This window comes from Pyrus communis, chromosome 5 (genome assembly GCF_041283825.1).
Source record: "Pyrus communis isolate YQ-2024b chromosome 5, ASM4128382v1, whole genome shotgun sequence".
NCBI classification, from domain to species: domain Eukaryota; kingdom Viridiplantae; phylum Streptophyta; class Magnoliopsida; order Rosales; family Rosaceae; genus Pyrus; species Pyrus communis.
In genome coordinates this window covers 32,793,801-32,808,851 of record NC_142569.1, presented here as the reverse complement: position 1 = coordinate 32,808,851, position 15,051 = coordinate 32,793,801, and the positions used below count along the sequence as shown (strand labels likewise).

Sequence of the window (15,051 nt, the reverse complement as noted above, 5' to 3'; positions counted from 1 at the left end):
AATTTTCTCAAGATAATTGGTATGAATAAGAGTCCACATTTCTCGTAACTGCATCTCATTACCCGTAAGCAAACTATGAGTAACTTCAACCCAACTAGTACACAACGCAACATCTTCAAGAAGCGACCAATTCGTACCTGCATCAGTAGTCATTTTGTGGAAAAAAAATGGATTGAAACTTTGAGAGAAAGATAGGAATGTGATTGAAAATAGTTGAGAAAATATGAAATTGTGGTGTAAGGTAGATGATAATGAGAAGGTATTTATAGAAAAGTAAAAACAATTTTTTTTTTTTAAATTCAGATTTTTTGCAATTTTTTTTTTAAATTTTTATTCAACTAATTAATCTCTGCAGTTGGATATAAAAAAATTTGAATTCCAACATCCAGATTGTGCCATATGTCACAACGGTAACTTTTCTTAATTTTAAAACTATTTTTTCTTTTATTTTTTTATTTATAAAGCAGATTAATATCAACCGTCGATCTCATATCGAACGGTTGATATTAAATTAGAATTTTTTTATTACCGTTGCAAATCGGACGGCCTATGTTAAAGAGTCGTTGAGATCGAACGAACCGTAGGAAGCCACGTGGCTTCCCAGCGGTAACTGAGGCAGATTGCACCGCGGGCCCCTGGGGTCTGAAACTTGTCGGCCGCGGGTGAGGCGCACGCGTCTGATAGAAAAAAAAATTTAAAATGTGACTGACGCCAAGCTGACGTCAGCCTTGCGTCAGGTCTACCTCGGGTTCACGGGCTGGCGATTCCTCACAGGCTTCTTGCTTGGGCCTACCCAGTCCCGCGGGCTCCCAACGCTAGAGGGCTTCTGTCGAGCTATGGAGCCCTGTTTGGTCCACTGTCCACCGAGCAATCCACAACGGTGGACTTGCTCTAAGTGAATATGAGGCAGCTTGGCTTGAGAGGCCTTTTGAGGAATTAGAAGGTCAAAGAGCAGTTTTTTTTATTGTGGAAGGGATAAATCGTCAGGACCATATGGTTATTCCTTGCAAATGTTTCAACATTGTTGGGAAATCTTGAAAGTGGATATTTTGAAGGTCATGGAGGAATTCTTTGAGATAGGGATAATAAATGTGGTGACAAATGAAACATTTATTTGTCTAATTTTGAAAAAGTCAAATTCTTTGAAAGTGACGAACTACAGGCCTATAAGCCTAGTTACTGGTTTATACAAAATTGTGGTGAAAACACTGGCTTCAAGATTAAGGGAGGTTATAGGCAGCACAATCTCTCCACATCAACGAGCTTTTGTTAAAGGTCAACAAATTTTGGATGCTGTCTTTATTGCAAATGAGGTGGTAGAAGAGGTGAGGCAGAAGAAAGAGGAGGGATTGGTGTTCAAAATCGATTTTGAAAAGGCTTATAATCATGTCGAGTGGAGATTTTTGGACGAAGTCTTACAAAGAAAAGGCTTTGGCAATAGATGGAGGAAATGGGTGCATGGATGTCTAAGTTCTGCAAATTTCTCCGTTTTGATCAATGGGAGGCCTAGGGGAAAATTTCAAGCTTCAAGAGGTTTGAGACAAGGTGACCCACTGTCACCTTTTCTTTTTACCTTAGTAGTCAATGTCTTAAGTAGATTAATGGAGAAGGCTCAAGAAAGTCATCTGATCAAAGGTTTATGCATTGGGCAAGAAAGGGTGGAGATTTCTCATCTTCAATTTGTTGATGACACCATTTTCTTCTTGGCGGAAGATGAGGAAGTTTGGAACAATTTATTAGAGGTGCTCAATTTATTTTGTACTGTTTCAAGGTTGAAAATCAACAAAGCAAAGTGTTCTTTGGCTGGAATAAACTCAGATTGCGAGAAATTAAAAAGGATGGCAGATTCTTGGGGTTGTGAGGTGGGTAGTTGGCTAATAAAGTACTTGGGTCTCCTTCTTGGGGGTAGGCCAAGAGCACTTATGTTTTGGGATCCAGTGGTAGAAAAAAATGGAAAAAAAACTTCAAAGTTGGAAGAAGGCCTTCTTATCCAGATGAGGTAGATTAACTTTGATTCAATCTGTTTTGGGAAGCTTGCCAATTTACTACACATCCTTGTTCAAAATTCCTTGCGGGGTGATTGGATGCCTAGAAAAACTAATGAAAGGGTTTCTTTGGGAAGGGGTGGAGGAAGGAAAGAAAAACCACCTGGTGAAATGGGAGATAGTTATTAAAAGTAAGGAGGAAGGGGTTTAGGTGTGGGGAATTTGAGGAAACGGAATGAAGTGTTACTAGCTAAGTGGTTGTGGAGATTCCCAAAGGAACCAATTTCTCTCTGGCACAAGGTGATAAGAAGCAAGTATGGGCTGCAGGATAATGGGTGGAATGCAAATCCTCCGTTGTAGGGTTCAAGTCGCAGCCCCTGGAAAGATATTTCGTGTGGTCTCCAATCGTTTCTACAATGTTGCAAGTTTGAGGTGGGCAACGGGGAGAGGGTGAGGTTTTGGGAAGATGGTTGGTTGGAGGGGGGCCATTGAAAAAGCAGTATCCTAGATTATTCTTTTTATCGAGAATGCACAACTAGAACATCTCAAATTTTGTGGATCTTTCTAGCAATTATGTGAGCTGGAATTTTGATTTTAGGAGAAATCTGAATGAGGTGGAGATAGAAGAGGTGGCTAGATTATTACAAAATGTGGAAAATGTTCGCTTGTCTCAATCAAGAGCGGGTAACAGAAGGTGGAAATTGGACTTATCAAGATTGGTCACTTGCAAATCTTATCACACTTTCTTGAGCAACAATGGGATTGTGCAACATTTTCCACCCTCTTATTAGATTTGGAAATCAAAAGTTCCTCTGACGGTCAAAGTTCTTGTGTGGTTAGTGGCTAATGGGAAACTCAACACTTGTGATCACATTCAAAGGAGAAGCCCTTTTATTTGTTTCTCTCCCCATTGGTGCAGTTTGTGTAAAGCTAAGGATGAGAGTGTTAACCACATTTTTCTCCATTGTTCTTACACGATTCAACTGTGGTGGAAATTGTTTCAGGAGGTTAGAGTTAGTTGGGTCATTCCAAAGGGTTGTTTCAAGCTTCTAAGTACAAATTTTGAGGCTCTAGGAATTGGGAGGAAAGCTAAAGCTTTGTGGGGTTGTCTAGTGTCGATAGTTTTTTGGAACATTTGGCTGGAGCGTAACAAAAGAATTTTTGAGGATTATTCTGGTGTGGGTGTAGCATATTTATGGGGAAGAGTAAGATATTGGGCAGTCATCTGGGCTTCAGTTTCGAATGATTTTAAGAATTACTCTCTTTCTCGCATACTGTGGGATATGTTAGAAGCCGTAAAGTGATTTTGGTTGAGTTTTTGCTACTTGTAATCAAATCCTCTTGAGAGATTTTCTTGCTTTGTTCTTGGTGGATTTCTTATCCACTTCTATGTAATTCCACTTTTCTATTTTAATAAAATGTTATAGTTTCTTCTCAAAAAAAAAACAAAAAAAAAAAGAGATGCACAAATGCATAATCGTGTTCAAAGCATACAACTAATCGAGAATAATGTGAAAGAATTATGAAAAGGTATGAATCGAGGAATGGAACCAACACAGATGAGGCTCAAAGATGCCTAAATGGAAGTGCCATGATGCCGGGATCGTGTGCCTTGACTCTAACTCATAAGGGGGCGCATAACAGAAAAGGTGAGTGGACCATAATTTATACTAATACTAATAATAGGAAAACCATTTTATTTATGAACATACCAACCGCCTGTTTTGAAAACACATAGGGCGTTTGTTGCGCCGGACTATCTCGGACTGGATTAGCTTCAAAGACTAAGTTGGACTGGCTTAGACTAGACTAAACTGGACTAACTTAGTGAAGCGTTTGGTGCAGTATTGGACTAAGAAGTTGGATAATAACAAATTCTAATATTATATTATTTAATATATAAATTATTAATATTTTATTATGATCTTATCTTTTTCTTCATCTTTTCCTACCATTTCCGTCCCACTCTTTTCCTCTTCTCTCATCATCCCACTCTCTCCCTCTTTTTTTCCTCTTAGACCTCTCAATTCATGTCTCTTTCTCATTCCTGGTCAAACTCCTTATTGATTACAGTCTCTATTTCTCTGTCATCCCTCCCTTTCTAGCTATGCGTTGTTCGAATAGAACCTCACGACTCCAATTTTCCCAACAAGTTGCAGGTTTCCCGATGTGTTTTCCGGCCAACCCTCGTTAAATTGGATGAAGTTAGCACCGCCAAAAAATTCATCACCATCCCTAGACCGAGATCTTAGCTTTGAATGCTCGAATCTGTTATGGATTTGAAGAAGCCCAAACATGCCGAGACTTCCAGGCCATTTTCCAGCCATATTCGACCACATTTTGGCCTCGATTCAGGTAAAATTGTAATCTTGTCACTCCCAACTTCAATTTGGTATATTTTATATGAAAGTTGGTTGTGAAATGGATCTGAAAGAGAGTCAGAAAGTTAATGATTGATCTAGGTGGCCGGAGATGACGAGGAGTTTGTAGGGAATGGTCATTGAGCATGACGAGGACAAGAAAGAGAGGATAGTCTTAGCTAGTCCCATGGTTATTGGGGGGTCTCGCTAAGACCTCTTAGTGAAGGGTTTTGTCCATGCTAGTCCCCTTTAGTCTCATTAATGTTAGTCCCAGCATGGAACAAACACAGTATTGGACTAATAGCTAGTCCAGTCCAGTCCAGTCCAACTTAGCGAGGGTAAACAAACGCCCCCATATAGTACTACATAGTAAGTTTTCTGAAAACTCTAGCATGCCATGAAATCATTCGTAAAACATATATGCGTAAAATAATGCTTGGAGATCGTAGTAAAACCGCCTGAAGGCAAATCCGTAAATCTCATCCATATTGGACTCTCTAGGGGTATCATAGTCGCCCGAATGCAGTAGCTGTCCATCACCCGAAAGAGAAGTTGTATGAGACTGGGTTACGCTAGTGAAGAAATATGGTAGGCCCCATCACCCGAAGGTGAAGTTGTATGACTCCGGGTTACGCCAAAGAAGAAATAAATAACATCAAACACCGATACTAGCCTCAGGCTAGTGAAGCTGGGGGTATATCGTCAATATCATCAACTTTTCATTCGCCCAAAGGCAGTACCTATCCATCATCCGAAGGTGAAGTTGTACGACATTGAGTTATGCTAGTGAAGAAACATGGTAGGCCCCATCACCTGAAGGTGAAGCTGTATGACTCTGGGTTACACCAAAGAATAAACATATACATAGATATCCTCAAATGTGTCTTATAGCCATAGACGTCTACATACCCGTGTTGTGTGGATGTGTTGTATGATAACCCATTAGATAAGTATCGAAAACATATCTCAAAATCTCATCTCATCAATCCATGATAAATCATATTCGAAAGTCATATAATTTCATATACCAAAAAATCCAATGATTCATAACCTTTCGTGAAACATAATTTCGATAATTAACAAATATTCCTTGAAAGCTATTTAAATAATCATAAGTATGGAAATCCGTAAAACATATTATAGAACATATTCCATTTATGAAATATGAAATGCATGTAAGCCTAATATTTTATAAAAACATGCAAGTTTAGAAGGGGTCCACTTATAGTATTCCATGGTTCGAAAGCCACTCGAACTAGCGAGGATGGTGTTACTTCCCACTGATGCACCTAACCATATATAGAGGCCATTTAGTAAAACTTTAATAAAATGATCGAATTTCAGAAAACGGACAACAGATTTGGATTCGGCAAGTTGAAAATCCTAAGGAGGAACCTCAAGTTTCCTCCCTACGCGCTGGTGCACGAGCCGCCACGAGGCAGTGGCCCTAAAGGCCACGCGACGCCGCATGCACTGCCTTATGTAGCGGTTTCCGATGAACAAAAACCATAAATTCCGACCAACTTTAAAATTCACCAAATTTTACAATAATGTAGAGCTCATTGAGGGGAAGAACTTTCATACCTGGGCCGAAGTCCAATTCGGCCAGAAAATGCCTGAAAACACCCTCGATCCGTCAGAAACCCTAGAAGTGAATGTACTTCGATTTGCCTTCTCTGTTACTCTGCCATCTCCAAACTGGTTAGGGTTTGTTCTTAGCCTCAAGAGAAGTCAAACCATGGTGGTGGTAGAAACGCTGATCACCACCGTGCACCCACGAAACCCATTGGTGCATTTTTACCCACACCCGAGGCTAATTTCCATTGATTTTTGGGTGTAAATGGGAGAGGGAGGATCGGGGAATGTTTTCTAGGTGGTAGCTTGAAGAAACTCGTTGGAAAACTTACGAGAATCCAGCTAAATCGGGTATGGTAGTCGGATCTAGGGTAATCCAATGCTTTTCTTCTTTCTCATTTCTCTCCTCTCCTATTGGTCCACTCTCGTCCTTTTTTTTCCTGATTGGGCAGCTCCCCCGCCTTTTTCTCCTATTCTTTCCATCACAACCATACACGTGGCACCAGATTGATGTTCCAACAAAATCTAGAGCCTTCCAGATTTATGGTCAAATGACCATTTTGCGCTCAACTTCGTTCGTTAATCTCTTTTGTTATACCTCCAAATTAGACTATGCGTGCACCCACGCGTCCGTAATGCTAAGTACGACAAGAATACGCTAAGGAAATGGATGATAAGATGGTCATTACACTTGATTTCAGTCCAAACAAATCTTATTTGTGATCGGTTGAGGACTGTAAAGAATCAAAGCAACACGAGTTACCGGACCTACGTCTTCAATTGTATAACACTAGTACATGCCCACACACAAAAGTGTGTGAATTATTAATTATTTTTTTTTAAATTGAAGGAAAGAGGAAGAGAGTGAAAGAGAATGTGGAGGTGGAGAGAGAAGTTTATTTTTTATTTTTTAATTTTTTTCATAATTAGAAATGTTAGAATCACCTGTAAGTAACGCTTAAATAAAAACAGAAAAATTTTGTTTTGTAAAATTACGTTACTGCCCTTAACTTTTTGTTGTGATAGAAGACTAAATGATATTTTCACCCTCTTTTGGTTGACAAAAAGGGTTCTATTAACAAATAGTTTAGATAATAGCTACAAAGAAACATATAAAACAAAACACCAACTTTCCTTCAAATAGCAACACATTAGTTTACGTTTACTTTAAGATTAAACTTACAATTGAAAGTGGTGGGTTGTCATGGTAAATAGGGTATTGATTGACGTCATTCGGATCGGATGAGGATTCTCTTTGGATTCTCTTTGTGGGGATTCTAGGGATCATCACATCATGGCTGTTTATATTACATCGTGCAATCAGTTTTCGTTAAGCACTATTTCTATTTAATTTTAAACAATAAAATTTAAAATAAAGTATGACCGCACGATATACGATAAATGGCTAGGACGTGAGGATCCCCACAATTTGAATTCAGATGGGATCCAAATCCGTTCGGATCCACACCTTTATTCTCCTTAGTCTAACTTGAAGTATTAATATCATTGTAATAATACAAAACCTAAAAAAATCATATGACAACATATGGCACTGCAAATCTAGTAGTATATTCTTAGCCCTTGTGAGTTCGATATCTTATTATGATTGATTGATTATGTAATTTAGCCTAAATGCCCTGCCCCAAATGGCCTACCAATTGTGTGACAAACAATGTGGGTAATGAATAACATTCACAGAGAAAAATCATTAATTTTGACAGATATGTTCATATCTAATTTATATATTCAATATCTTAAATAAAAATAAAATACATTAATTTAATTTCCTAACGAGTTACTAACGAGTCCATTTGTTATAAACTTTGACCCTTTAAGGCTCGACCTAAATGCTCAATTTTCTCACGTGTTCGTGTCATGTTATTGGATAGTGCAAGAGTTTGCCAAGTCTAATTGTGTTAGTCGCACTTAAATATAACTAGACGTGTATATTGGGCTTTAAAAGTGCGAAAATCCCTTGGTAACACTGCATTGGATCGGCACATCGTCAATTTGGTCATTTGCACAATGGAGTCAGCCGAAAATATTGGGCTTTAGGTCCGATCTTGAGAAAATGATGTGTATTCAATTGAGATTTTAAGAAATTTTAATTATTTTAATGAATCTAAGGGTATTCAATCAGGATTTTAAATGATTATCTGAAATTCAATGTGTATTCAATTAAAATTTTAAGATAATTTATTAAAATCCTTAGAAATCGGGTGTATTCAATTAGAATTTTAAAGAAGTTTATAACATTCCAGATATATTCAATTAGAATTTGAATTTAAACAATTTGAAAAAGTTGAGGAATTAGAGGAAATTAGAGAAATTTTATAATGTAATTTAAGCATTCACAAATTTCAACTCTCCCCATAAAATTTCGAAAAAATTAAATCAAAATTTTATATAAAATATCTACGAATCAGTTAAGTCCTATAAAAATCCTTAAATTTATAAATACATTAAAATCACTCTAACTTCTCAATTAAATACCCCCTAAATCTCATCTGATTCTCCTTCGTCTCAAAGCTGTCCCCCGTTCCGCCTCCTCTGAACCCAGAAAAATTTTAGCCTTCCGACGACGCCGACGCCGACGCCGACTGCCGTAATCTAAGGGGTTCAGCAGCTAATAGGTATGCCTAAGACTTCATACTGGTCGCGATAATCTCCAGTTGCTTACTCTCTCTCTCTCTCTACATATAAAACAGATGTTTACATGCATAAAGAAACAAACATGCCTATGTTCATTTGCTGGATTTTTAGTGCTCAGTGAGATTGAATAAAATTTGGGTCCATCAAAATTTTAAAATTTTATAATATTTTCTGGGTTTTTGATTTCATTTTCCAATTTTTTGTATTGGAATGTGGATGTTGCTTGGATATGGTTTGAAATGTGAATTTAATAATTGAAGATTGTAGACCAAAACAACGAGAATGAGGAATTAAAAGTAGCTTAATTCGATAATATTAAGAAGAAATAATTAGTGGGTTTGGGTGTTTTCAGGAGCAGATATTCAAATGGAAGCCAAATTTTTTCGATTTCTTAAGATTGTGGGTGTGGGATACAAGGCCCGAGCGGAAGCCGAAGGACGCATGTTGTATCTGAAGTTGGGTTACAGTCATGAGGTAGAATTGACCGTTCCTCCTGCGGTTCGTGTTTTCTGCTTCAAGAACAACGTAGTTTGCTGCACCGGAATTGATAAAGATAGGGTGCACCAGTTTGCTGCTGCTGTTCGTAGTTGTAAGCCACCTGAAGTCTACAAGGGCAAGGGTATAATGTACGTCGATGAAGTTATCAAGAAAAAGCAAGGAAAGAAATCTAAGTGATTGGATGTCTCAAAGCTTATCTGTGGCTGGAAATTGGTAATCTTCTTTTTTGAGCTGGGATTTGCATTTGAGGATTATATTGTGTTTATCCTTGCAGCTTTTTTTAGTGATCGAAAACAAGTGTTATGATTCTTGCTTTGGTGTCTTATTTTACAGGCTCACATACATTGAATGTTTCATTTTCTTATCAAATGGAAAAGTAGAACTTATTACATTGAACTGGCTATGGATTTTAGGCTCAGGTTGATACCTGTACCGGTATCAAAAGCTAAACGCAGTGCAAATTTTTGGTGTTTGTTGCTTTGTGATTATTTGTTAACATGGTGTTGTGCAGTGGATCCCATAGAATTGCTATTACAGTTCGCGATATTACATTGCTGGCGCTGAAGAGTTACTCTGCTGCCAGGGAGTGGTTGTGAGCCCTAGCGACTGTCATCCAAGTCACTAGTGACTTGCACTGCTAAGGCTGGAGCCTGAATACCCTTCATCTCACCCCTCCCGCCCCACTCCCACTACATTTTGGTTACATGGTGGAAAAAGCCGAGCCCTTTCATTATTATATATTTATATTTTCATTTTTTTTCATTCTTTGCTACTTAAATTGACTGATTGTTTTGATGATTCTGCGTGTTGTCCTAATGTCTTGTTTTATAGGAAATGGATTTACGGGATGGCGATGTTTGATTTTTTTTTTGGTTTTTGGTTTTGTTTGTGTTTGTCCTTGTGGATTTTGTGGTTGCCACAAAATGGTAGGAATGATAGCGATAGAGTGAGAGTTATAGCGTCCAGTCGAATCCAATCATGGGCAACAAACGCAATCGGGAATGCTAATCCAGTTTAAGACTCGTAACAAACCCGCCCAGTGCGTATCCGTCGAAGTGCGTCAGTTGAATACATCAACCAAGTAATTAAACATGACTACATTAAAATTACATAAAAGAGATGAACAAGTAAATCATAGTGATCTTGTCCTTGTAAGCAAACATTTGGATTGGGAGGAGTCATTGATGACATTTGGAGTCAAAGCGTTTTAGAATCCTATTGACTACACTTTGATTTTAAAGTCTATTACGATGCTATCAAATCCTAATTTGACTTCCTGAATATGAATCTAGCCTTATTGTATTTATAGAGAAATAACAACAGTAATTCAAGGCAAAATCCTTTTCAAAACTCTCTGAACTTTACAGATTTCATGCAGGTAGTTAGCATATAACAATCAGAACTTTGCTCAAAATGTCAACCATGCAAATCAATCCATCACATACCAAATTTATTTTACCGTGTCCACGGTTTATTCTTACAGTACAACAAAATGGCGTTTACATGAGAATGTAAACTGTAAAAGTACCATCCAAAGCAATGACAAATGGTACCAGCCTGCGTTAATCTATATTGTTACATAAAACAGTAGTTTAGCAGCAAGTAGAGATTAACAAGAACATTTTAGACCAAGGGCAACAACACATCACTCGACAAGTTATGACTGTTTCCTTTTGCGTTCAAGATAAAAATAGTTGGACTGAAATTTCAAGATCGCCCAAACAAAATGACGGAAACCAATCTCAGGCCAGAGCACCGAGGGAGAGTACAAAACACAGAATGCACTCTGCCACAAAAGAAAATTGCTCAACCGGGTCTCACCTGACGTACGGATCAAAACATCAGGGTCTGGTGCAACCGCCATATACATATGTTTTTCAATATCTGTCAATTTTACAATCTTCACCCTTTCATCCTCTTCATTGCCTCCAAGTTTAATTAGACCATACCCAGCTCCACTTGCATTCATCGCGCTAATCTCGTACAGTTTTTCTTCACATGATTCTTGAACAGCATGCACAATCTCATCAGTGGAAGTGTAGGCAATACATATTGACAGCACTCCTCGGGAGTTATTGGCCGTGGCTGCCATAGCCCTCTCTGCTGCCGACCTGACAGGTTCACTCAAGAGCTTTAGGTTCCCAATAAAATGTACCCTAACTCCATACCGATTCACTATGCTTTCTTCTTTGATTAACCCTTCGATCTTCTCCTGCATGAGGTCCATCAAGGATTGAACTTCTTCAGGATTCCTTTTGAAATTATCAATACTAAACGCATATACCGTTACATATGTCACACCCAACTCATAACAATACTTGAGCATGGACATCAAAGCCAAAAACCCAACCCTGTGTCCATCCCCATCCATCATCTTCCGCCTTTTAGCAAATCTTCTGTTTCCATCCATGATGAAGGCAATGTGACGTGGTATGGGACGAATAGATATTACAAGAAAGAGACATCTCCTCAAAAAACTAACTATGCTCCAAAACAAGCGGGTTGCTATATTGCCACTGGTTTTCTCCATCCTAGAGCCCCGCACAACTGTCGAGTTCTCTGATAAAACCGATATGACCTGTTAGTTAATAAACAAAATTTTATCCCAAACTCCTGAATCTACAGCAACATCGCCCAAAAATCATGCTCCCCTCCCCTTCTTGTAAAACAAATTTAATGCCCGAAACTTCAAATGTAATTGAGCTTATTAAACTTCAAAAACGCAAAAGATTCATGAACCATCAGCCATAGAATGCATAATGAACAAGTCTGTATTTTTCCACATCAAACTGAACCCAGCTATTCCCACTGTCAGGCATTTCATCAAACACATCCAGTGCTTCAAAAGAACGAGAAATTTTCTCAGTGCCCGGTGGTTTCAAGTGGGTGCTTCACGTGTCATAATATAAGCGGAGGGACATGAAAAAAAATATACCATTTCCTCCACTTTGTAGTATGATATGTGAAGTACCACTTGAATACACCCCACTTGGAAAAATCTCTCAGAAGGAGAACCTTTTCGACAAACCATGAGAAATGAAGCACACAGAACGACACTGTTAATGCATTAGAGGTGTGTTCTACAAAAACCCATTTCCCAGCAGAACTCAAACGAACAGTTGAGCTCACAAAACGCAACTTGCGCACTGTTTCTTAACGAAATGATAAAAAGGAACAAACTTGGATTCCATGAACAACTAAACAAAATTTGAGGATTAAAAACATAAGAAAATATGTATAATTACGGTACAGAAGACGAGAGAAATCAGAAAGTACCTGGGTGGGTCGTGGCTAATTAAATTCTACAGAAAATTAGGGTTTGTGCAACGGCAACAATCAATCTGAAAATCCCAATAGAGCTTATGTAATAAGTGACTCGCCAAAACCCAAAGCTCTGCTGCTCTCAATCAAAATGCCGCTGCATTCAAAGAGCTGAGAACTAGATTAAATTCAAATTTGCCCCCTTAAATTTTGTTTTGTCCTACTTTGGTCTCCCAACTTTGTTTTCGTCCCAAACCGATCCGATTCAAAATTTCTCAAAACGTAGTACTATAAAAAAACAAAAACAATCCATATTGTTATTTTATCATGTTCATTGTTATATTTAGATATATTTTATTTCTTTTTTGTATATTATGTCACGATGTGCTATCCATACACGTCATTTTTACTTCTCACATACTTCTTGTTAATTTTTGTTCGTTGATCTTCTTCAATTTATCCGATCCAATGGTCGAAAACTAAAAAGGTGCGTAAGAAGTAAAACGTAAGAAGTAAAAAAAATGATGTGTGGATATCACATCCTTATGTTATGTTATTATAGCATGCATTGCACTTCCGCAAATTCCAAGAATAAAAAGAAGCAGCTAATCAAGAATGCAATGCTTAATAATCTGCAAAATCACAAAATTAATACTATGACCAAAATGGTGATTAAGCAATCAGATTAACCCCGTTTAATGTGATTAAGCTCTAATTTCTGATTAAAAGCAGCATAAAAGAATCGATAACACGAATTAGGAAGTAACATTGTCAACTTGCGAGAGATTGGAAAATCCCCGAACCTAGAAACACCCACCCCATTGAACCCAAATCATAAACTTTTTCTTTTCGATTTTCTCGGAAACCAAACAGAAGATTGGAAAATCAGAGGGAGAGAGAGAGAAAGTTACCGGTGAAGAATCAAATGCAGAGTAGGGCGGCGACTCCCCAGTGAAAGGTAAGACTTCAAAGACAATTTCGCTACTGCCGTCTCTCTTTGAAGCTGGAATCACATACAAAAATATCTACGTAGTACCTTCAGTTTTTTACTTTTTTTATTAAATGGCCCCCGAAATTTGAGCCAAGTTTAATTTCTGTCCATGTAGTTTCAAATTTCAGAGATATTATTGGATGGTACAATATCACCACGTGGCACTGAGATAATACCCACCAACAAATACAAAACACGTGGCAAAGCTCACAACTTTGACTTCCAGCTCATTTTCTCGGTCCTCCTCCTTGAATCGGATCCAGAGGGAGTTCCGATCCGAGTTATGCCGTCCTGGATCTCCTGGAATTGGCTCTGAAGCACATTCGAACGAAACCCATCTTGTTAGGTACTCAAGCTCAAGGAAAGAGCCCAACCCAAAAGACTAGTCCAATAGATGGGAGAACCCTTACACACCCATAAATGTAATCGATGTGGGATCATAACATTATAACACCCTTCGGAAGCCGACATCCACAACGGCCTTTACTCTGGTTGTCCCGTTAAGAGCAACTCCAGCGTTGGAGCCCTCCTCCTTGGCAATACACTATTCAATCCACCTAATGAACAGTAACTGCCCTTAATGAACAGTAAGTAGCCCTGGCAATAGAATTTGCATCTCCACCGTTACACTTCAAGGGGGCGTTTGTTTGCCCTCACTAAGTTGGACTGGACTGGACTGGACTAGCTATTAGTCCAATACTGTGTTTGTTCCATGCTGGGACTAACATTAATGAGACTAAAGGGGACTAGCATGGACAAAACCCTTCACTAAGAGGTCTTAGCGAGACCCCCCAATAACCATGGGACTAGCTAAGACTATCTTCTCTTTCTCGTCCTCGTCATGCTCAACGACCACTCTCGACAGACTCCTCGTCATCTCCGATCACCTAGATCAATCATTAACTTTCCGACTCTCTTTCAGATCCATTTCACAACCAACTTTCATACAAAATATACCAAATTGAAGCTGGGAGTGACAAGATTACGATTTTACTTGAATCGAGGCCAAAATGTGGTCGAATGTGGCTGGAAAATGGCCTGGAAGTCTCGGCCTGTTCGGGCTTCTTCAAATCCATGACAGATTCGAGCATTCAAAGCTAAGATCTCGGTCCAGGGATGGTGATAAATTTTTTGGCGGTGCTAACTTCATCCAATTTAACGAGGAAATGGTAGGAAAAAATGAAGAAAAAGATAAGATCATAATAAAATATTAATAATTTATATATTAAATAATATAATATTATAATTTGTTATTATCCAGCTTCTTAGTCCAATACTGCACCAAACGCTTCACTAAGTTAGTCCAGTTTAGTCTAGTCTAAGCCAGTCCAGCTTAGTCCTTGAAGCTAATCCAGTCCGAGATAGTCCAGCGCAACAAACGCCCCCCAATAGCCCTGGCAATAGGCAATAAAATATTAGTATTTTATTTATTTATAAAATAATACAAAATAATTTTAATTGTAATATCGGATAAGAATAAGTAACAAATAAATAATACAAATAAATAATTATAATGAAAATAAGTAACAAATAAATAATACAAACAACATAATTATAATGTAAGTCGGTAACAAATAAATAATACAAACCATAAATAATAAATTATGTAGGTAACAAATAAATAATACAAATAATAAATAATAAAGGATTCAAACTTTGAGAAAAAGAAAGGAATGTGATTGAAAGTAGTTGAGAAAATATGAAATTGTTGTGTAAGGTAGATGATAAT

At 38.0% G+C, this 15,051-nt stretch overlaps 2 protein-coding genes across 8 annotated transcripts; one reads left to right on the top strand and one right to left on the bottom strand.

Moving 5' to 3' along the window:
- Positions 1–8,397: 8,397 nt before the first annotated feature.
- On the top strand, positions 8,398–9,918 carry LOC137726975 (large ribosomal subunit protein uL6m). 3 transcript variants are annotated; one of them, XM_068465923.2, is made up of 3 exons: positions 8,398–8,553; positions 8,925–9,283; positions 9,582–9,918. In XM_068465923.2, the coding sequence occupies exon 2, from the start codon at positions 8,939–8,941 to the stop codon at positions 9,245–9,247; it is 309 nt and encodes a 102-aa protein (XP_068322024.1). In that variant the 5' UTR covers positions 8,398–8,553; positions 8,925–8,938; the 3' UTR covers positions 9,248–9,283; positions 9,582–9,918. The 3 variants fall into 3 exon arrangements, with proteins under 3 accessions (XP_068322024.1, XP_068322025.1, XP_068322023.1); XM_068465924.2 differs by lacking the exon at positions 9,582–9,918 and having other exon boundaries at positions 8,931–9,466; XM_068465922.2 differs by lacking the exon at positions 9,582–9,918 and having other exon boundaries at positions 8,925–9,466.
- Positions 9,919–10,486: 568 nt separating this feature from the next.
- Positions 10,487–13,713, bottom strand: LOC137726150 (dehydrodolichyl diphosphate synthase CPT3). 5 transcript variants are annotated; one of them, XM_088694990.1, is made up of 3 exons: positions 13,243–13,713; positions 12,347–12,502; positions 10,487–11,648 (listed from the first exon to the last, which is right to left on the bottom strand). In XM_088694990.1, the coding sequence occupies exon 3, from the start codon at positions 11,598–11,600 to the stop codon at positions 10,728–10,730; it is 873 nt and encodes a 290-aa protein (XP_088551116.1). In that variant the 5' UTR covers positions 11,601–11,648; positions 12,347–12,502; positions 13,243–13,713; the 3' UTR covers positions 10,487–10,727. The 5 variants fall into 5 exon arrangements, with proteins under 5 accessions (XP_088551116.1, XP_068321127.2, XP_088551115.1 ...); XM_068465026.2 differs by having other exon boundaries at positions 10,487–11,629; positions 13,243–13,708; XM_088694989.1 differs by having other exon boundaries at positions 10,487–11,629; positions 12,347–12,488; positions 13,243–13,708.
- Positions 13,714–15,051: the final 1,338 nt, after the last annotated feature.